Raw genomic sequence first — 24,362 nt, 5'->3', positions numbered from 1 at the left:
ATTTCACTTTTCCCCTCCTACAAATTTCTTTTTTGAGGAGAAAACCCCACACGTCTCACACTCTAGTCCCTCTTCTCTCCATAGCCAAATACACTGTTTCCTTGGGAAATTGCAATGACACTTCCAAATGGGCCAGTAAAAGACTGGGTGGAAGGAGGAACTGATACAGAGTCCTGTTCCAACAGTCTGAAGCTTCTTTTCCCCTATAGCCTGCCCTGGACCTCCAGGATGACTTTGTTCATAGTCCAAGTAAGCACCCAACTTTATGGTGTTTTTCTAAAAGCTGTCTTTCTTCTGGGAGCAACTTGAAGGAGGTCATGTCTTGGGTCTCAGTAATCCCCATGTCTAGCTCAGGGCCTGGTTTATTGAAATAATGAATTAATTGAGAGATGAATTAGTAATGAGGCAACTATAGAACACTGCAGAGCTTCCTGATGCAACGGCCCCAATTGGCAATGGGAAATATTCCTGCCAGTGAAATATCAGAACATTTCATCAGTTACTCTGATGCCCAGGTTCTCAGGTCTAGGAAGCAGGACACGAAAAAAACTCCCTGATTCTCTCCATCTCTTTAGAGATGACTTGATGTCATTGATTCTTCTTGTATCCACTTCCCACCCCTACTGTCAGGAAACTTGCATTTATTTAAATTAGAATCAGTGCAGGCAAAGCAAAGAAAAAAGCGCACAGCAGATCTTATAAAAACAAGTGGGAGAAAAGCTGTATTTTTCCATATTCACAGAGTGTGGCTGTGTGTTTGCCATAAATTAGGCCTGCTGCGAGGACAAAGCTGAGCTTCCCATATGGCAACTTTCAGGCTAAGACACACAAAGAGAAAGGATTTTACTCCTGAATTAATTCTGTTCTGTTTATTTGGAGTGTAATCATATCCAGCAAACATTCAAGAAACAACAAGGTTAAAAGTCCAATGAGGCTTTCAACTACAATGAAGAAAGTTAATGACCAAACTTTCTGAAGTGAAGAACAGCAAGTTTTATTATCAGGTGGAGTTCAAGTTTTAAAATGATTTTTTCCTTTTCTGTTATTCATTATTATGACGTATAATATAGAGCACGGGATGAAGAATATTGTCAAAATCTGTTAGAACATACATTTAGAGGACCATGAATTTATGTCTTATACCTAACATTCTTATTTGGCACAAGGTGTCCTTTCCCCCCTTTAGTTGTCCCTCTCCATGAACTCAGGAAGGAAAGCAAAAAGTGCTGCCTGCTGCCTCCCTGAGGAGACCACCCTCGCTCATGCAGACACTTTGGGTGGCTTCACTGAAGGACACAGAACTACAGTGCTGGGCAGTGTCCTTTCAGTATCAGTTTTCCACTTTCCAAAAGCTTTGTTTGGCTCCTGCTCAGATATTCACTGCAGTGTGAGAAATCAGTCAACCTTTGTAAGCCTCTGTTTTTTATCTGTAAAATGGGACTGGGAAAAGAACCTACAGGGATCTACCCTTGTGAAGAATTCCACAGAACACAAGTGAAAGCTGAATTATAGTGCTCGTCAAGAGCAGGGAATCAGTTAACTTTTTTCTTTTAAAAAATGTGTGTGTGTTTTTTTAAAAAAAATTCAGAGAGAAGAAAGGAGATGGAAACATCAGTGATGAGAGAGAATCATTGACTGGCTGCCTCCTGCACACCCTCTCACTGGAGATTGAGGCTGCAACCCAGGCGTGTGCCTGACCGGGAATCAAACCATGACCTCCTGGTTCTTAGGGAGCTACAGCAGACAGGCCTTAACTCTTTTTTTCTTTTCACTCCTCCCCCTTTCTTCACTCTTACCCTCAGTTAATTGATATTGATAACTGACCTTTGTAGTCAAAATGTCCTTGGTAGCCACTGTTTCCTCCCTTCATTGTGTGGCTTCAAGAATTCATTACTGCAAGTTGGCCCGTTTGCCCAACCAAAGGAAACCCACCCTTCTTGGTGGCCTCTGGCTGCATGTTAATGTGGCATTGTAGCCAGAGCCAAATGAAGGCAAGGCCTGCCCCAGATAGTCTTTATCCTCCAGCACATACGTGAGAAGTAGCAGATGTAGTATGTGATTTTTTATTGATGTAGTATGTGATTATATAGAATTTTAATATTATAAACAGTACGCTCTCATTCCCAGTAATTCATTTAACTTCCTGGCTTTGGTCTCAGAGAAGCTAGATCATGGGACATCCACTGCTCATAGTAGAGGCGATGCAGCTGAGTAACAGAGACAGGATTCAAGGAATAAGTGACAGATCTGGAAGACTTCACAGACTCAGAAGCCTCGAACCGAGGGAGAGGAAAACCATCAGAATGGGAAGGAAGAAAGCTTACATGCTGGGAGACTTTGAGAAAGATGCAGACAGGACCCAGAGAAAGGGTTGGGACTCAGGAGAGGGAGGGAGGGAGGGGAGCACAGTGGAACACCTCAGAAGGGTGTGAGCACCCAGGGCAGCTCTGGCCTGGGCCCACTTCCCAAAGAGTCTGAGGAAGCAGCCAGCATCAGCGTTTCCACTCCCTCTTGCCTACTGCAAACAGAGCCCATATGAACCTGGGTAAACCACATATTTTAAAATATTAAGTGCTCACTGGGAAGAAAAAGACTAAAGATTGAGCATCAGAATGCTCTGAGGCCCTGCTCTGGGGTATCTCAAACAGCGGCAGAGAGCTTTGGCATCCCCTTTCTCTCTACTGTCATTGGACCGTTCTTAAACACGGGAGCAGGCCATATATCTGCAGGAGGATTTTATAATAAATTATCTGAGTTGGTGCAAAATCTCTCTTTCCTAGGATGTGAGCATCCCTGACTCTTTTCCATACTGGAAATAGACACCAAAGGCCAGTATCAGGAAGGGCTCAGAGGAAATAGGATCTTACCCACCATCCTGCTTGACTGTTAACTTCTGCAAAAACAAACAAAAAACTACCCAAAACAAACAAACAAACAAACAAAAAAACCCACTCCTTAGAGAGTCACATGTGATCCAATCCAGGTCCCCAGGGTAGAAGACTTCATACACAGGGCAGTGATATCAAAACTTAAGACCGCAATGTTCGATGAATGGAGCAAGCCATAGATGTGTTGCCAAATCTTGACTAATGTGTTAAATGTATTTTTGCCCGAGTCAAGCACAGAGAGTGTTACTAGAGTCTTGATCAAATATTGAACAGGGAAGGAGTGAGATTCAGAGTAGGGGGTGGGTATCATTTGTTCTGAGTTGAACATAGGAGGTGCCATGTTACACATGCTTGGCCTGGAGAAAGAGTATGTGTGTGTGAGAAAGTCAGAGAGCTTTGGCCCATGAGTACATTAGACCAGGTGGTCAAAGCAGTAAAAGTCCCTCTCCAACTAGAAGGGCGAGCAGGACTGTGTAGCCACTGTAGATGGCTTTATAGATGCCATAATCTCTGCTTAGTTTAATGGCAATTGTGTTAAGCTCCATACTAACCTGCTTAGTATAGTTTACAATTTATTCACACTCAAATGTGATAAGTGCTTGCATTGAAAAGGGTTCACTGACCACAAAAGAAGTGAGAGCCACTTCCACGGTGCCTATTTTCTTGAAATATCCCGTATGTGGCAAGCACTTACTTGGAATGTAAAGGAGCAGTGGCTGAGAGAGCAAAGATTCAGGGATTAGAAACTCAGCCTCTTTCTTTCATTCCATCAGCGATGTGATGGATCATTTGTTTGGGAATAGCAAAGCAAAATGCAAATGAGGCAATTTTTTTTTTTTTTACCATCATTTATGGGCATGATTTTAAATGTAAAATATCCAAATTAATTTTCCAATTTTTCTTCTTTACCTTTAATTGTTACCCCAAAGTGCTGCTGGGTGTTTTGGCAATGGATTGCTAACATCAGCAAGGTTAAATAAGTTCTGTATCAGTTAGAGCATTAGCAAAGGAGGACACTGGACGTGGAATTCACCTCTGCAGTGAGCCTCAGCCCCTCTGCTTATGTCTCTGGATTGATAAGGAATCGAGGGTGATTTTCATCTAGTTAAGATTACTCATAAATGTTGGATTGTGTGCACACATTGTCAACGAGTGAAACAAACACTGAATAACATATGAATAAGTTACAAGATATTTTTTACACTTAACATTTTTCAAAAAACACCTCCTGCTGTTCAAGCCCATGCCCCATAAACATCTCCAGTAAAGCAGTGATAAAAGCAAGAATAACAACCCTCAAATGATAAATGGGTCAAATTTAGAGAAGTCAAAGTAAGTAGTATTTTCTTCACCAGTCAAATGCAAAGGTTATACACCCATGCTCACCAACTGCCTTCTCCCTTGCATTAGATTATAAAACAGTGATCTCATTTGCGTTCAGAAACAAATATGACTGAAAGCTATTAACCAAGATTTAATAGTTATCTAATATTTTAACTGAATATTCCCATATTTGATAGCAATTAATTACAACTGCTTAAAAGGAAATATTGACTGTATGTAATTTATAAATTTTTGCTCTTTTTGAAAATGGTCGCCTCAAATAAAATTGATTAGCCAAAAAGAATATTAGAATATATTTATGCCACAGTCTGTGCTTGAAATATGAAATAGACATTAAACATTTAGCATGTCTATAACAATTCGACATCATTTAGCAGGTTATTAATGAAAAGCAATAAAAATTAATTGAATTGACATGGCTAAGTAACTAATTTCTTAAAGCGTCTTTAATAAGAGCTATTTCTATGGGGTAAACGTCAAAGCTCTTCTCAAGAGATGATGAACTATATTTTTAAATGTTATCAAAACCATTTGGAATCATCCCAGAATCTAATCTAAAGAAGACCATATCTATGTTTAAAATTTTAGCAGGTTATAATTTATTAATTTTCATCTATCATTGTAAAAACTACAATTTTCACTTACGGTAAGAAGAGAGAGAGGGGGAGCAAGTCTAAAGGCAAATTCTTACAGAAACTACCTTGTGGATGTAATAGTAGATATTATCAAATCGTTTACTATGACACGGGACATTTCCTGTGTGTGCACTGCAAACACGGGAGAGTAGCTTGAAAAGAGGATAAAGCAGCAAAAGCTCCTTACTTAGTTGGAGCCATCAGGACTGCGCAGAGACGATGTTCAGAATCTGACCTAGGGCATCAATAAGACAACCCAAGACGTGGACTTTCAGTGGCGCATAAGCGTTATGCCATTAATGGAGCTTGGATTATAACAGCCTATTCTTATAAGGTGACAAATTCACCATATGGCTACCTCATCGATGACAAACCTAAAATGTATTAAACTCTGTGGGGTAAATACACCCACAGGCAAATCTCATATACTGACATTTTTTAATACTAATTGAAGCTGATTGATTTGCACATTCTACGTTTTCAGCTCGCCAAAATGATGTATTTAATGTTTTTATTTTTAAACACAATTAAAAAATAATATATAAATATATACATACTGCAAATGTAATACAGATAACAAATTCATTTAAGCCCATTTATGCACATTAGTAACACACCATGTGGCAGGAAGACTAGGGCTACAAGAAGACCCCTTGGCGATTTATTTTATATTAAATCCCTAATGGCCTCTCCTTATCTTTGCAAAAATATGCACGAAAGTCCAGACTATGCAGCCATCGAAATGAATGGTTATTTATTTGCTAAACGAGAACCCTATGTTTAATGTTCCTTAGACATAAGGTAGTCTGGAAAAGTCGCATTCCTACAGCTCCATACATCATTTATTTTACATACCCTAACTTCTCACAACAGGCAGCGGAAAAATATCTCCGAACAGCATTGTAAGTTGCTGAGATTTTTTTTGTTTTGTTTCTGATTCCATTACTGGAAGATTAAATGTTAACATGTTTACTTGCTTTCTTTAGCAACAAAAACAAATCCATGTGCCATATTGCTGCCCAACACATGAAGGGATATAAAATGGAAGCAAGTTTGCAAATATCAAAAAACCAATGTCAAGCAATGGGTGAATATCCAGAGTTCAAACCTGTAAATAAGCCTTAATTAAACACACAAGAGAAAGCCTATTGTACTTGAAATTTGCTTACAAAAATACACATACTAGTGAGTGGAAAGTTCTTGCTCTTTCAAAGAAGAAAGCTTTTTTCCCCTTTATATAATGTGTTTAAACTTGGTCCAGGACATAATAGCTTTTAATATTCATGCTGACACTGACACTTTCCTATAAAATACGGTTGGGTTTAAAATCACTTAATTTCAGGTTCAACACCAAAATGTTGTAGGCACAGGGCTTTCCTGAGAAGAGAGGAAGAGAGCAAAACACATTGTTTGCTCCCTCGCTCAATGCCTTCTCCATCTAACTTCCAACAGATTTTCATGTAGTTAAAATTGAGAAGGTTCTTAAGAAGAAAGAATTCGCATCTGCCTGGTATACCTTAGTGGTTGAGCATCAATCTATGAACCAAAAGGTCACAGTTTGATTCCCAGTTATGGGCTAGATCCCCAATGTGGGGCGTGCATGAGGCAACCAATCAATGATTCTTTCTCATCATTGATGTTTCTATCTCTCTTTCCATCTCCTTTCTTCTCTGAAATCAATAAAAAATATTTTTTAAAGAAGAAGAATTAATTCCCAAAGAAACGAATAGCTGGCAGGGAGGAATGTATGGAATGAGGGAAGGGACAAGACCACCTTCCTTACTTTAGAGGAAACAGTGACTCATGGTTTTCTATAGATATACTAGAGGGCCAGTGCATGAAAATTCACGTACTCAGAGGGTCCCTCAGCCTGGCCTGTGCCCTCTCACAATCTAGGACTCCTCAGGGGATGTCCCCTGGCCTGTTTAGGCCCGCTCCCTGGGGGATCAGGCCGAAGCGGGCAGTCAGACATCCCTCTGGCAGGCTGGGAGCCCTTGAAGCATGTTCACCTGCCTAAGCCGCAGTCAGACATCCTTAGCACTACCAAGGAGGCGGGAGAGCCTCCTGCCACCTCCACTGCACTCACAGCCATCAGCCCAGCTTGTAGCTGAGCAGAGCTCCCTCTGTGGGAGTGCAATGACCACCAGGGGCAGCGCTTGCATTGAGCATCTGCTTCCTGATGGTCAGTGTACATCATAGCAACCAGTCATTCCACCATTAGGGTCAATTTGCATATTACCCTTTTATTATATAGGATACAGAATAGGCAGGACTCATAAGGAGCAATTGTGGTATGCTGTGGGGCTAATTCTTGCCTGATCCTGTGTAAAAAAAATCAGGCAAAGCCCATGATTTTTTGGGACATCTTTAGGTAACAAAGCTTTTAAAAAATAATTTCAATTCACAAGATGTAGTCTCAATTGAGTAGTCAAAATTGCAATCTGTTATAGAGTGGTGGGTGGGGGTGGGAGGGGTTGTGATCTCCTCTTCATTCTTTCCCCAGCTCTACTCCTCATTCATCTCCTAACTCTAGTTCTTGACTCCAGTGGGGTTGGAGCACAGGGAAGTAAGATGAAGTCTAAGGAGTAGGAAAGTTATTCCTTCACTGTTACTTTCTGAAATTCCTAAATTTTGTTAGAGCTCCTGCTCGCAAAGGTGGGCTACTTTCACGGGCTTTGAGTGGATCTGTCGGACCTCCCATCTCCTATCTTCCCTGTGCTCCTGGACAGTTGAAATCCATTTCTATTCTTCAATTCCCCAACCAAGAGGAAGCTGGGTCTGCCTCCTGCTTCTCGCAGTTGAGATCTGCTTTGTTTTCATTTCAAGTCAGCCCTGTAGGCAGGATCTCTGAAAAATGCACACTGGCCCTCCCTTGCCCATGGCTAGATCAGGTTTATTATAAGTATTCCTTCCTGCATCCACTACTCTCAATTTTCTTGGAGAGAAGGCTACTCCACACAGCCCCCTGTTCTGTGCCCCCACTGTCAACACAGCCAGTCAGTACATTTCCTTAGAGTTTCTAGCCTGGAATGAAACACAAGCGAGCACACTGTGTACCCAAACTTGAAAAGGGCACATATGAGTCCCTCTGAGCGGGCCTTCCAGAACCCACTATCCAGGTCAATGTGAGGGACTGATGCTCCCTTGCTCTTAATCAAGCCCCACCCCAAAACTATTGAGTCAGAATTCTGGTATCCTGTATTGGTCTATTAAACCTATTAGAATTACTATCATTCCTAAATTGAGGGAAGACTGAAATAATTTTGAATGGGTAAATTAAATAGATGGATGAAATCAGTGCATGCACTCACACTCTCCTCTTTAACCCTGGTGTGCCAAATACACATCCAATCTGATGGGCTGTAAGCTAAGCTGGTGATGTTAATGAATATAATATAGATTGGAAGTGTCATTGTTTGCACAGGTAGGTACAAGATGACTGGTTTGTGATAAAAAGAAAGCATCCTAACACAGCTGGTGTGGCTCAGTGGTTGAGCATCGACCCATGAACCAGGAGGTCACAGTTCAATTCCTGGTCAGGGCACACACCTAGTTTATGGGCTCGATCCGCAGTAAGGGGGTGTGTAGGAGACAGCAGATTAATGATTCTTTCTCACATTTGATGTTTCTCTCTCTCCTTTTCCTTTCCACTCTCTGAAATACATATATCACCCTTAAAAGCCAGAACAATGGGGAGTCATTCACAGGTTTTTACAGAGTGGGAGAGCTTGGCAAGAGCATATGTGAAGAAACTGAAAATTAGGTTTCATATTGGAATAATGAAAAAAAAAAATACTAGTCTAAAAAAATATACTAGTCTAAAATGTTGAAGGCAAAACAAAGCCGCAAATATCTAATGTCATATTCTACCTTTTCTGGAAGAGTCTTTTACCATTCATTCATAGGATAAAAATAATCATAGACCTATTTCAAAGGGTAGCCATGAAGGTTCACTGAGAAAATTAGAAAATATGTGGTACACAGTAAACAATCAATGAATGTTGGCTACTATCATATTAATTTTTCATTGGAATTATTCAGGGTATGGACGCTAGTGCCATCCTTAAGTACAGTGAGCATTAAATTAATCTTTTGAAGAAATAAGAAAAGACTGTTACCATATCACAGTTTAGCACTTAACCCTTTTCCTTTTTCCACCACTAGGCGACACCACCAACCTATTGTATAATAATCCACTCCTCTCCAAACAGGCTCAGCACAGCCAACCTTAGCAATCACCATTGATTAACAAACAACAAAAAAGATGGCTATTCTAGAAAATAACTATCCTAAATTATTTCTTTGTTCGAGTCTTTTTCATTTCTCCGAATTGCCATTGGCTATTTGGTATAAACTTATGATTTCATTTCAGTGTGTACAAAAAAACAACAACAACAAAACAACGAATCCTTGTTACTTAGGGAACCAATTCAGCTTTTACCTATGAAGATGGGGAAGAAGGACTAACACAGTTGCAATCCACTGTTTTTGTTTTGCAGATGTTTCTTGTGTCACAAGCAAAGGGAACAATTCTCCTTTTGCTTCACAGCCTGCTTTTCCATGATAAGTTGATCCGATGTAGTAATTAACTATTAAAATATTGCATCTCAGACATTACAGACAAACTAATTTAAACCAGGGTCAGGTCTCCAAAGCAGCACAATAACTCTGAAGGCAGGAGACAGAGAAAAATAAATGAGAAAATAGGTAAGCAACAGTTGCTATTAAAAGTAACACCATGCAGCTAAGACCGGTCTGACCACATTCCTAAAAAATGTAATTAGCCAAATCCTTCCAGAAATTAAGCTATCAAAATGACATTATAGTACACTTACAAAATGTATTCACAGAGTGAAAGAGCAGTCATTCTAGCATAGCACTATGTCCTGAGGGGTTCCCTTCTCATAAAGAAAGATGCAGAGGAGAATTCGATAGTGTACTCTGAAGAAAGTTCTGACTGTACAGATATATTTTGTGAAATGCTATTTCTTAATTGCCTCAGCAGTGCTGAAGTTGAGAATGAATTCACTTAATAGGCTGTTTTCTGGTTTCTTTGTCATCTCATGAGATGATAAAAATGACTAGAATAAAAACTTACCTATTCAATTTCCAAATAACAACATTTATTAAAGGGCAATAACAAGAGAGGATTGAATTCTACCAACACCATGGAGCTTACTTCTCAGAAAGGTGGGCATTGACACCTGATTTCCTTAATAAGGAAAGGGTCAGCTTACCTCCTCCTCCTAAATGATTTCAGTAAAACAGGATTGCCTTCTGGTTGCTTTTGAAGGTCTACAAATGTACAATATTTATTTCTATAAAATGCAGCAATATGTGAATTGATTCAAAATGCCTTCTAATAATATGCCCATTTCCCCAAAGGTGTCGGTGAACTGCAAGGAGAGGTCCCCAAATAAGGCAGCACAGGTACCAGAAATACAGCATCAAAGTGGAGATGATATATGGAAAGGTTTTTTTATTGCCTGTTTAATAACAAATGTGCACTATAAAGTTACCAGAGGAAGTGTGGTGCTGCCCAGGTAGGAGAAGTGACAGTGAAAAATGGAGCAGAGCTTCTGAAAGGAGCAGATGGGCAAACAGAAAAGGGAGAAGCTGGGCAAACCTATCAAGGGAAGAGAGAATATTAAAAATGATGTGGCCCAAAGAGCGTTATCAGAACTCACTGGTTCCGCCCAGGATGGCTGGAGCACAGGAGAAAGGTGATAATCCAGGACTCATTCCCAGAGACAGCCAGCTCTGTGAGCCCAGCTGAATGGGAGAGACACGGCTTCCAGGACTGGAGTCTGAGTCTCCGGTGCACTGTTTCTGTACATCTCTTCCCAATCTGATTTTTGACGAATAAAATTGTAGTATATTTAATCGTGACTTTTTTCTCCTGTGTGCGTGTGTGTGTGTGTGTGTGTGTGTGTGTGTAAGTAAATCTTAAGATCTAGTCTCTTAACACAATGTTACCAACAACTAACAACCCCGTTTTGAGATATCACATTGGCACTTTGAACTTGGCCAAGGTAACAGTATGTATTTGCACTATGGAAATTGGAAACACTACATATGAAAGCCTGCTTTATTACTTTGTTGATTGTTTAGTGCAGGTGTTGGCAAATGACTGCCCACTGGCCACACTCAGCACTCTGTGTGTCTGAGTATAGCCCGTGAGCCAAGCACTTTCAGAGAGTTGTTATTTTACATTCCTACATAAAATCCTCCATTTTGCCTTCTGGTCCACAAAGTCTAAAATATTTACTGTCCAGCTCTTTATCAAGAAAATTTACCTTCTCTAGACTTAGGCAGGTAATGGAGAAAAAGTTAATTATGTAGGCTAAACTTAAAGTGGATTGTGATTCTAGCCATCACACTGTGAATAGCACAAAAAGCGTCCCCAAAACTCCTGAGGACATGTTCTTCTAGTATTGGAAAACTATTCAGCAAAGAAGTCATGTTGTTAACAAATAGGCAAAGTTTAGATTAAAAATCTTTAGATTAAAAATCTTTATAGAAAATAAAAAATCAGCTACATTATTGTGGAAACAATACTTTTCCATCAAGGCAACCAAGAGTTGCACAAAAATGAACTAATTCATTCTGTGAGATTCAATTGATTATATGTAAAGAGGAAATTCTTTGAAAATTGTGTGCTATATATCCTTTATATCAGATACATGGATATAGAAAGATAAATTGGTTAACTTCCCCTCCCCCCATCCCCCTGCTAAGAGAGCTCTCATCGTTAAACATTCCCCAGCACACCACTGCTGCCTGCCCTTTATCATCAGTCTGTGCTGACCTTAGAGATGGCATGAACAATAGAATATGATGGAGGTGATATTCTCAGACATTTTACACAATGAAGTGCAGCTTTCACCTGAGTCTCTTAGAAAGTTCACTCTTGTTTCTCTCTCTCTCTCTCTCTCTCTCTCTCTCTCTCTCTCTCTCTCTCTCTCTCTCTCTCTCTCTCTTTTCCTCCCTCCCTCCCTTCTTCCCTCCCTCCTTCCTTCCCTCCTTCTCCCCCTCATCCCTAACTCTGGAAACCTAAGTATCATGCTATGATAAACCCAAGCCAGGTGACAGTCCCCACTGAACTCTCAGTGGGTCACCATCTGACTGCAACAATGTGAGAACCAGTTGAACCCAATAAATCTACAGAACTATAAGAGCTACTCATCTGTTTTCAGCCTCTGGGTTCTGAGGATGGCTTGCCACACAGCAGTACCTAACTGGAACACCCGTTTATGTTGAGGAGGAGGAGGAGGCAGTGAGGAGGAAGCAAATTAGACTCCACACATCAGGACCTCAAAACCTCCAGGTCAGGGTATTGCAGCTCTGTTCTATTCCATGGCCTTGGTGCGAAAGCAGTTGCACAAGCATGTTGGGGTGGGGACCTAATGAAAAGGGGAAATGGTAATGAGTAATACACACCCACGTTTGCATATAAATCTAAATCACACAAAGTCCTTCTCCACTAGAGATGAACAAGTAAAAGACCATGAAATGGAACACAGACTTTACCCTGTTCATTAACTACCAATGAACCACAAATGAGCTTCCTACAATGTCATGCAGCTCCTCCCACAGCTTTCTTCCTATGCTCAGAGTCAAACAGGCATGTCTAGGCTAGTGTCACTTAAAGCCCCCACAGGCTCCAGACAAGGCCATGTCCTCATCACACCTGATCTCATTCCCTCATTCCCACTGCACCATTCTCCAGGGAGGTCAGTGGGGATTTCTGGACTCTGAAGAGAATTTATGCCTGGAGCAGGCTCTGCATTGTCTATACTTACTTCCCCTTTTCACCCTTTCCACGTCAATGCTTTTTTTTTTTTTTTTTTTCAGTGTTTCAGAGAGAAGGAGAGAGGACCAGGACACTACCCTATGCCAAAGATTGCACAATGGATAATGATTTCTAAACTCTGAATCAGCACGTGTCATATTCCTGCTGCAAAATGAGAGCTAGAAAAGCTTTTCTGAGGCATTTTTTATCATTTAGGGACATAAGTGGCCATTTAAAGAGAAGTATGGCTAGAAGAACAGTTAGATGCGACAGTGTACCTGAGCCAATGAAATGTGAGCCAAAGAGATCGATACTATTTTCAAACTGGACACATAAGAACTTCCCACCTTGGGCCCTCCAAGCCCATTTTCATCACGGCTGAGAGGATAGAGATGTCCGCATGCAATCTATGAGCTTCAGGTTGAAGATAGTCTTTGAATAATTTCTGGCCACCAAACCAGGAACACCAAATTGGATTGCTACATGAACAAAATATGGACAACTCCTCTGTTGAGTGTCTGAGATTTGAGATTTATCTGTTACAGCAGCTAGAGCTATCTTAACCAATGCATAGTTAATCATAGTACCTCTTCCTCACAGGGTTGCTGGAGGATTAAATGAGATAATGTTTACAAGTCCTTACTCTACTGTCTGATACACAGTGAGCACACATCATCAAATGTTCACTCCTACTTAACAAGGAGCAATTGGCAGACCTGACCAAAAAAGGAAATGGAGCCATTTAATTAAGAACCAGGAGGAGAGGTTGTGTATATTTCTGTTGGTTGGCCAGTTGGCTTTAAAAATTACCTTCAGTGTAAACATTTGGTATGCTAATCAAAAATAATATGTGCTTCCCCAAAATGTGTCTATGCATTCTATGACAAAATAATGTAGGTAAATACTCAGGAACTTTCATCCTGAACTCTTAAAAAAAAAAAAAAAAAAATCAGAGCTCAGACAATGAGAAATCACATTTAGTGCTTAAAATTAGTACACTGGATTTCTCACTCTTAAATCACCGGTTATAAGAGTCCAGTGATGCTTCACTGTGGCCTGAGTCAATGTTCCCTTTGGTCAGGGAGGAGTGTGACAGAGACCTCAGGAATTCATTCCGGCCTGCGCTCTGAGGGCTAGGAGGAAACACTGTATTTTCCCCTCTGCAGTGTTCCAGGGTGCAGCCTGGCTGGAACCTCTGCAGGGCAGAATGAGCTAGCAGTGTGAGTCACTGTACCAGAATGCAGCTCATGTGCTCTGTTCCAGGTTTCAAATGACAGTGTCCGGTCATGAGGAGGCCCTGGGCTGAGAGCACAGCAGAGCCGCAGAGAGAAAACAGGCAGGATAAAGGAGACAACATTTAGAGGAATTGGTGTGAAATAAAACCACATGGTAGCAATAGATAAGATGTGCTTAGCAGGCAACAGGTTCATTCAGATAGTTTTATTCTTTTCAGTTGTCTGGAAAATGACTACTTTTATCGATAGTATATGTTATGGGTTGAATTTCTATATTAAAGATACTGAGGTCCTAACCTCCAGCACCTAAAAAATGTGACCATATTTGGAAATAGGGTCAATGCAGACGTAACAGTTAAGATGAGGTCATTTGGGTAGGTCCTCATCCAAAATGACTGGTGTCCGTGTAAAAGGGGGTCATTTGGACAAAGAGGCATGCATAGGGATGAAGTGAAGATGAAGGCAGAAGATGTGTATAATGATTTCACCAGCCAAGGACCATCAAAGATTGCCAGCAAACAGCCAGGAGGTAGGGAGAGGCATGGAACAGATGCCCTCTCTTTCAGAGCCTCCAGAAGGAACCAATCCTGCCATCACCAGATCTTAAACCTCTAGCCTCCTGAACTGTGAGACAATAAATTTCTGTGTAAGTCTCCCAGTCTGTGGTGCTTTGTTTTGGCAGCCTGAGCAGACTGGTACAGTGTGTATGCAGGAATACATCATAATGCGATTGAGCAAAATAAGAAGGGGTCAAGTCATTACCTGGTTATTGTTCTTTCTGAGGAAGGATGCTAATGACTAAAAGCTCTTCAGGAGATGCTTCAAGGAGACATAATACAATTTGGTGTTCACAAGGGAACCAGGCACATCTTTAGTTTCTTCAGTGGTACCTCATTCAAATAGAAAGATTTTTCTCTTCCCTTTAGTTTTTTTTTTTTTTTTTTAATTGATTAAAAAAGCAGGCAAGGGTTTATTGAAAAACTGGCCAGGACGGCCACAGGAGCACCACATGAAGGTGGGCCCCACAGGACTGCACTGATCCAGGGGTAGGCAATCCCTTTTAAAGCTTCAAACCACAGGAATTTCCCTTTGTTCTAAATTCTAAAGTCTGGGAACATTGGAATGTGGCCTTATCTTGCCCATAATACAAAAGCAGAACTCAGAGGTTAATCTCTAAAGGTTATCTATAGTTTCTACCCCTGAAGCTACTGAGTCAGTGGGAGTCAATCTCCTGTAACTACCCTATTGTTTAAGCAAGTAATCCAAGGTCGAAGTCAGATAGCAAGGTTAAAATTCAAACAGCAGCAGTTTTTACCCAAGTATGATTGCTACCATATTTCATTCCCCACTGATTTTTTTGTGCATGAGTCAAATCATTGACTCATCCTACTTCCTTGCTCTCCAGTCCTCTAGCTCCCTTAGATCTTAATATACTACTTTACTAGGGAGTAAAGTAGGATGTACAATCACCACTTCAATCTGTTGGCAAACAATAAAGGCCAAGTGTGTTCCAGTTAAGCATGTGCATTAATATCCATAAACTCTCATCTTTCTTTTTTATTCTGATTAAGGCTTTATTATTTTTAATGTTTATACTTTCTAGTTTTTTTAAAATGGATTTTGTTTTTGGCAACTTCTATTTTTCTATAATGGTTCCACCACTAAAATGAAGGACTGAAACAGAATGAAACCCACCTGTGTTTCTATTTTGATAAATAAACTAGCAAGCAATGAAAAGGGCACAAAGGATCAGGTACAAAGATAATCACTGAAATGGAGTCCAATATGTGGTGTGTGCTATAGTCAGACTCAGAATGACCTGGGCAGAGGCCATGTGAAATGAGACTATAGTGTCTTTTCCTTGGTCCTCACTTCCAAGTCCTGTCTGTAAGAAAGGCTATACCCTTCCTCCGCCATGTTACTGATAAAGCCATTTTTTATTCATTGCTCCTCAATGTCACATTCATTCTGACTTCATATATTGAGCAAAGCATTGAAACTCAGTATTATTATAATTACGTCCTTTCTATGATAGGTCTTCCAATAACTTCTATAACCTTGATTAGATTACAACTATCATTTGTGATCTATGCTACAATAAAAATAAGAGACAAAGGGTTTAATAGCTTTCTCCCTTTAACACAGAGGGCCAGAGTCAACCATCTGTCAAAGGCAGTGATTTCGACCTCCCAAACCAATACTTCAATCTGAAGAACATGCTGTGTATGTTGCAAGGACACAAATCCTTCTAATTTTCTCAATATTTCTACCCAAGAAAATTAACTGGGTCACTAGACAAGTAAAGGTCATGGCATGTACAACTGTGGAATTGCAGCATTGCAAAGGACCGCTGACAATGTAAGGAATCTTCTTTCTCATTTCCCTGACATGCCACAGGACTCCAGTTGATTGCTTCTCATGACAACAGCTAACTATTTGCGTTTTGGGACAGCTGGCTGAGCAGTACTTTCTACAAATATGTGGGCCATACTTCACTTGTTGTATGCCAGCCTTCAGCCATAATTATCTGAAAAAAATGAATCGGGAAGCAACAAAGAGGATTGACTTAGATGCACAGCTAGGTGGCTTTGCGTTTCTAGCTATTTAAATTCAAAAAGAAATAAAAATTAAATATCAAAGGAACAAATTTCAGACACCAATATGTAGTAAATACCTACTATGTTCCTAGCACTGGGCCAGGAAATTAAAGGGAGCTAGAACTCAAAGATCATTATCCTCAATTCACTTAAAATACTGTCTAACTATAATTAATATATGAAACAAGTTCAAATTAATGAAAGAGATAGTACAGTATACTAGTAAGTCCCAAGTTGGCCAGTTAGACTAAACATTGCAAGAGTTCAGAGGGTGGTTATAAAAAATGAAGAATTTATAAGCATCATCATGAAGTAACATAGTCTTGACCATACTTTGTAGAACAAGTGAGATTTATAAAGTCATAGGAATTAAGACTATTTTTTTTTTGAGAATATATCTAGAGCTAAAGGGCAATTCGACAGCTGTTCCAAAACACACAAAATAAAATAGTGCTGATTCTGTCACTATTTTAAAAAAAGTGAGGACCCAGGAATGGGAAAGGAATGCTGAAATACAGTCAAGTAGGAGTAGGAACTGGGGAATGGCACTGCTCCTCAGGCTAAGCTGCTGGGAAAACCAAACTCTACCCTGAACTTGGGGATTTTTCTGACTGACAGATTTAATAAACCGTGGGCATTTTATCTTTCAGAGAAGATACAGAAGGTTACTGAGTTCCTTTGCTGTCTCTCAGTCATCTTTAATATCCCCTTCTGCACAAGTGAAAAGTTCCCATTCGGCTGATTAGAATTTAATCTGTGTGCCCTCTTTCTATGTACAAACGTCCTCCATCTTCCCAGAATATCATACAGCACTTCTAAGATGTACGTAACCAGCCTGATTAATTACTGAGCCTCTATGTAAATTATGTCAAGAATAAGATGATCATTTTATCACTTTTTCAGCTTGCTAAACATTTACAGTTTAACATGTCTGACAAAGCCATTTGTATACCCCTATAATATAAATGAAGGTACATTTAAGCGACGGTAAGTCTGTAATGCTAATAGCCTTCAAGTACTTTGCTAACTACAGACAGTTTCCTAAGCAATTACAAGATGTTCTATGTTAATTTAGAATGAAATTCCAAACAAGGCATTTAAAACCTAATAAGATGCTATTAAATGAAGGGAGACAGGGAGGGAGGAAAGAGAAAGAAAACCCTAAGGCTTGAACTAGGAGAAATGATTTTCAGAGCTACTGACCCTTGCAAGATCCACGTTTTCCTTGGACTTTTAGACACAAAACAGATTTCTAATTGAAGGTGATTATCTAGTTACTACATCCCAAATTGCATGTATTTCTTGTTTTGAGTTATATCAACATCTAATTATATGAAGCACTGATCAGTTTGTAAGTCCATAGAAACTGCTGAGTTTCTACATACAATGAGAATGTGTTCTATAAACTATGAGACACTACATAACCACCATGCCTGATCATCTTAAGTGACAGCAGTTGCCTCCTTGTATGCATGTGGATCCAAGAGCTGAATTATAATATCAATCAACAAGGAATACATTAAAGAAATCACAGAAAAAAAACCACAAAAAACCACCTGGTTTGCTCTTGGGTTTTCTGAGGTGTGGACACCCGTATGCATGCATGCTATACCCTAGAAATATACAAATTGATACAGTCACTGTTATCATTAGAAAAAAAATAAAAGAACAGCAACATACAATTAAAACCAAAAGACAAATTTCTATGTTGCAGTTTTTATCTCTATACGACTTGAGAGCTCAGTGCCTCAGTCAGAGGTGGGTAGCTTGATCAAGGCAATATCTATAATAATAAAAGTGTAATATGCTAATTAGAGCAGACAACCTTCCAGACAAAGCCGGGGCTGAGAGGGAAGCCCGGGTCCCGTGTGCCAGAGGGAAGCCAGTGCCAGCTGCTGGGAGGGAAGGAAGGCCTACTCTTGCATGAATTTAGTGATCGGACCTCTAGTAACAATATAAAGAAATACACAAAGTTCTGCACAGCACCAGCGTGCCTCTGTAAAATATAATTCCCATTAGTTAGGTTAATTAAGATTAACACACAAGCCATTGAAAATCCGCATAGTAGATAAAGGATAATTTACCAAGGAAGCACACAAAGATTAGAGTAGCATTCACTCTGAGTCACTCATTGAAGGGACTGGAAGGAGGGTCTTATTAATACTTGAAATGTCACCATTGGTTACCAAAATGATATGTACCCAATCAGCTTACAAAGGCCGAAGGGAGCTTATTTTCTTAGAAAAGTTCTATGAACAATGCAGGATGGCACACAGAAAAAGCAAACTAGAAGTGAATCCAACCAAGTGTATAATCATTGCTATCAAACAGGTTATACTCACACATACACATGCATATGCGAGGTATTGTTTTACTGAGATGAATCAACAGCACTCAACAACTTAGTACAGTGTTTTCACCCAAAATAATAACCTGCATTTCTAATCAAACCGATTGCAAAGAAGTATTCACAGCAAAAGCTGAACACTGGCTTAAGTGGTGGGGAGCCCTGTACCCCAGGTGTTCTGACGCCATCGTGGAAATTCCATCATTGCCAGAAAGCATTCTCTCCCTTACCTCCAGGGTCATGTTCACGGTACTGATGGCCACTTTTATTTCTCCATCTATCAGTTCTTTTAGGTCCTTCAACATTATCTGTTCAATACTTAAACCTGTGGATGAGAAGGGAAAACAGTATGTTAAATTGTGGAACTTTTTCCCCCCTAGTAATTTCAAGGAATAATTAAATTATTTATCCTGTTAATTTCAATATTTCCCCACTAATAATGCTTTTATCCATCATAAACACACACATACATACATACACACACACCCACATACACACACAAACACACACACACACACACACACACTAAGGCAAACATCACTTTAGTGACAATATTTGCATCATTTAGGATCCCAGCAGGTAAAAGAATTCACCCCTCATAAGCCAAAAGAAGACTATTTAATGGTAGGACACTTACAGAGCTGTGGACAGGACTGAAAGAGAGGATAACCATGGTGAGAGCCCAGAGGCTGGCAAAGGAAGTGAGATCTGGACCTGCAGAGGAGGGGCTGCCAGAGACTCGGCGCCAAATCAGAAAGGGAGCCGGGAGGAATAAGACAGCCTCTTTTCTTCTGGAGACCCGCACACCCTGCCTGTTACTAATTCTTCCCATTTACCAAACCCAAGCAGAAGGCAATAATCTCCAGGGAGACCAGAGCACACAAGGGCAGAAGGTGCAATGGAAGGAAGTGGGCAAACAAAAACTATCCTATCATACCCATTACTCGGCAATCTGGCCAAATAATACCTAACAAGGCCATGATTTGCTTTCTGGATGCATTTAGGTGAGCCCCAGGTTTTCTAGTATGATTTTATTAAAAATGCACTTTATAAATGTGACCCCTAAAACTGTCATAATTAACTTGGTAACCCTTGTAATAGGCTCTGACATAGGAGATACTGAATTACTTAAACTATAGGAGAAATCTGGAGTGGTGAAATTATCCGGACTGCATAGTTGTGGTTGGCTGACCAATGTGTTTCCATGAAGTCTGTGGCCAAAACACAGGAAAGGGTCTGGCTTGACATTGAATAACCTCGCCCTCGGTTATTCTGTCTGACTAGAACTATTCTCTTGGGAGGAAGACCCCTCAGAAAGCCCAGCAAAGCACATACACCCTTCCCAGGTGCATGAAGACACCAGAGTCAATCACTTGCCTTCCTCCCAGTTTAGAACGCAGCCAATCACAGCAGTCTGGGAAACAGGCACTAAATATGTTTCTTTGACTCGAAGATTGAAAGGCTGCACTCTATCATACTGCAGTATGAAATGATTTATCGACTATGTTTATAAACATTTAAAAGTTTGGCCTAGTTTTAAAGATGAATGATGAAATGCACACCATCGTGCAGCTATACATACCGTATCGTCACACATGTGCATCTGTAACGAAGAGTGTGGAACCCACAGGGCCCCGCCCACACCTGCCATTGCCGTGAGCCCAGCTTGACACTCAACCAGCAGCACCTGCCTCTCCTTTCCTGGGGGCCTTCTCTGGCCACCAGAGGCTGCCCTGGGGGAATGGACAGCCCCAGGGACTGAGTGGCCATCAATATCCCAGTGGTATACTGGTAAATGTTAAATAATCAGCAACAAAAATTGATCTGTGGTACAGGTAGTGTCAATTTCTCTGGTGTCAATACTGTCATTGCTACCAACCTAAGAATGACCAACTCACAAAACCCCTGAAACTAACCATCAGCTCTTGGAGCTCCTGTGAACAAGTTCCAGCACACCATTGCGTTTGCTCACATGGGATAACACTGAGGTACAAGTTTATACTCTTTCCCTAGTTTGGATGAAGGCCTGATTGCCCATGGAGCTAACGCCACCCCCTATCAATGTTCTCAGGGGTCACATCTCTGATAAACTGCGTTGCCTCAGGCCCTGCCCCTGGGCGATTCCAAACTAAGGGAGAAAGCTTTGCATCTTAAAGGTAGGTTGTCTGGGTATAAATCCGGGCCTGGCCACCAGGCAGGTGTGTGTGATGCAAAAGCAACGAGGCCTCTCTGTGCTCCAATATTCTCACCTAGAAACTGGGGATAATAACAGGATCTGGCAGGGTTGTCGCGGGGACTCAGTGAGGAATCCAAGCAGTTATGCCATCAGAACCTTACGTGTCTTAGGCACTCAATGGATTGTAGCTATTTTTTATTATTATTATTATTTTTTATTATTATTATTATTATTATTATTATTAAACAACTGATCCAGGGAATCCACTGTACTGAGGAAGCCTAAATTGGAGAACAAGTCTATCTACTCGGCTGTCTTCTCTTTTATTTTATTTTCTAAAATTAATTGATTTACAAAATCTCATTGTGTTTGACATTGCTCAGGTTGGAGATTTCATGTCATCATCTGGGGCGGGCATGAGACATGTGAATTAACCACACACCCAGACACGAAGGCCTCAGAGGACAGGCTGCCTGCAGGCTGCCTGCTTCCAGGTGAGCTGTCACCAGGTGCCTGAAAATCGTCCATAAGTGTGAGCAACAGGGAGCAAAGTGCAGGCGGAGTCAAATTCACCTTCTGGGGCCTGGCAGCACTCCACCCCACACAGCAGCCCTGCTCGGAGCCGCAGCAGAGCAGGGACGGTCACTCACCCTGCGCCCCGGCGTGGCCCTCCTGCAGCACTGTGATGATGTCCTCTCTGGGAGGTAAGCTAGGGAACTTTTCTTCCAGGATGGAAAGAATTTCCTCCTGCTTCTCTGAGATCTTCTCGGATTCCATGGTCATGTGCTTGAAAAGGATGCTACCTAAAAGGCAGGAATAAAACAGCCTTAAACGTTCCGCCCATGCCAGGAAGCGGCCAGGAAAAGCAGTGTTTGCTGGCCCTTCCACCTCTGCTTCCACTTCTGGTTTCTGGCTGAAGCAGGGGCCTCCACAATGTAGGATTCAAGAGGTGATTTTTAGAAAACCCATTGGTTACCATCTGCCCTCTCTGATTTTCTCCAGATATTAATCTCTACAACTTAACTGACCATAGCATGCTCTATGACACAAAGTTTTATGGATAAAGGAACAAAATATATAGCTTCTCCCCACCCCACACAAATACATAAAAATGGTAAATGTTGGTTTTACATGATTTCAGAATGAAAATTAATGGTAAGCCCAGCAGGCGTGGCTCAATGGTTGAACATTGGCCTATGAACCAGGAGGTCACAGTTTGATTCCTGGTTGGGCACATGCCCAAGTTGTGGGCTCAGTCCCCAATGTGGCACATGCAGGAAACAGCCAATCAATGATTCTTTCTCATCATTGATGTTTCTATCTCTCTCTCACTCTCCTTTCCTCCCTGAAACAATCTCTCTCTCTCTCTTTCTCTCTCTCTCTCTCTCTTTCTCTCTCTCTCTCTCTATCTCTCTCTCTGCATTATTTATTTCTTAAGTTAAAGTGTACACCAAGTCCAGGCAGAATAAAGCTTTTGCATTGCATTTCAACTGCAGTAAGACTATACTGGAAGGAGAAAGTCCTCTTTCTTCATCCAGGTTTTTAATACAACATTTATATTCACTAATAACCTAGCTTTTAAATATGTAAAGCAAAAATTGACAAAGCAGGATGAAGAAAAATTAATATACAGTCACTGTGGGAAATTTTAACACAATTGTTTTACCAACTCTAAGAACCAGTAGAAAAAGTATATAAAGATGTAGAATATTTGAGCAACATGGGCAACACATTTGACTTAATTCACATATATTGAACATTGCTATCAACAATGACAAATGAAACATTTACTCAAATTGACCATCTGTTGAGTCATAAATCAAGTAAATCAAATATTAACAAATTTCAAAGCATTGCAATCAGTTATATTTTGTGACCAGCACACAAACAGTCTGAAAATCATAACAAAACAAAACCTAGAAAATTTCCAAGTCTTTGAAAATTAAACAATGCACTTCCAAATAACTCATGGTAAAAGAATAATCACAATATAAATCTATACTAATAAAAGCCCAGGTTATCCTCACGCCCTCACGTTGCCACAAAATGGCCACCACAAAATGGCCACCCTCATGTCATCACAATATGGCCGCCACAAAGATGGTTGCCCTCATCTCATCATAAGATGGCCACCACAAGATGGCTGGTGGGGAGGTCAGTTAGGGGCGACGAGGCCAGCAGGGGAGGGCAGTTGGGGGTGACCAGGCTGCCAGGGGAGGTCAGTTGGAAGCGATTGGGCCAGATGAGAAAAGGATGCCTGCGATGACTATTTCTATTTAGTAGGCACTGTGAATTCTAGCCAGAGCAGTAAGTCAAGCAAAAGATGTAAAGCGTATGTAAGTAAAGGAAAAAAAAAAAAAAAAAAAGGAATAAATACATCTTTCCTAACAGATGATATGTTTGTGTCTATAAAAAAATAAAAATCAAAGAATCTACAGATAAGCGTAAAATAGTAAGTAAATTTAGCATGTTGGATATAAGTATAATAATACAAAATATGTATTTCTATAAACAATAACAACTTGAAAATCAAATTTAAATATTAAAACACTGTAATAGCACCAAAATATAAGATGCTTAGGAATTAAAAAATGTGCCTGGCTTACAATCAAACCAATAACCCAATATATTTTTTTATTTGAGGATCTTAATTTTTAAAATACATACTATAGAAAAGGGATACCCAGAAGTTAATCTAAGAGATATTGCACTAAACAGAGTCCTACAGAATAATCCAATGAAAAGAGATTGACTCTGGTTGGTGATGAATTGTGACTTGACAATTAGAAAGGAGATGATGTACTGACACAGATGGAGAAAAATAATGAGCATCAAAAAGATAGTCACCACACTCCGAGATGTTTCTACTGCATAAGAAAAACAATGGCCCAAATTTATCCAAGAGACTCATCTATAGAAACTTTTCTTCTTCACATTAGAGACCCATTCAACTACATACTTAACTGCCTATCAGTATCAGAATATACGGTAGCCAAAGGCACCTCTACAAATTTAAACTTGCTTTTTATTTAACCTCCAGCAAATTCTGCACAACTCAAGTACTACTTAAACCCATACACTGTGCCCAAAAGCATCCCAGCTATTCACCGGTCTGGGAGAAAGAACAACAAGCAACAGAGAAAGCAATTATTATAAAATAGTAACAAGCATTTCATTCCATTAGGAAGAAGTAACCTGCAATAGTCTTTGTTGAAAGAATGCAGAAGTGAAGGACCACTTGCCAAAAGCAATTGCAATACATAAATATTAAACATGATCTAACGAAGCCAGAAGTTGTTTGGGGAAAACATTCACCAGTAAAAACATATTCTGCAGGATGAACTCTTA

General features: G+C 40.3%; 1 protein-coding gene across 11 annotated transcripts in view; it reads right to left on the bottom strand.

Moving 5' to 3' along the window:
- The window catches only part of PRUNE2 (prune homolog 2 with BCH domain), a 195,738-nt gene that overhangs the window by 120,419 nt on the left and 50,957 nt on the right, over positions 1–24,362 (bottom strand). For all 11 annotated transcript variants that reach the window (XM_084899413.1, XM_084899415.1, XM_084899412.1 and 8 more), the window contains exons 5-6: positions 21,665–21,817; positions 19,069–19,163 (exon numbers count right to left, since the gene is read on the bottom strand). In XM_084899413.1, coding sequence (XP_084755539.1) covers positions 19,069–19,163; positions 21,665–21,817 — 248 coding nt within the window. The remainder of the gene's footprint in view (positions 1–19,068; positions 19,164–21,664; positions 21,818–24,362) is intronic.

Source organism: Pipistrellus hanaki (genome assembly GCF_964339955.1).
Source record: "Pipistrellus hanaki genome assembly, chromosome: 11".
Classification (NCBI taxonomy): Eukaryota; Metazoa; Chordata; class Mammalia; order Chiroptera; family Vespertilionidae; genus Pipistrellus; species Pipistrellus hanaki.
Note: the sequence above shows the minus strand (reverse complement) of the source record. Positions and strands in the feature narration are given on the sequence as shown.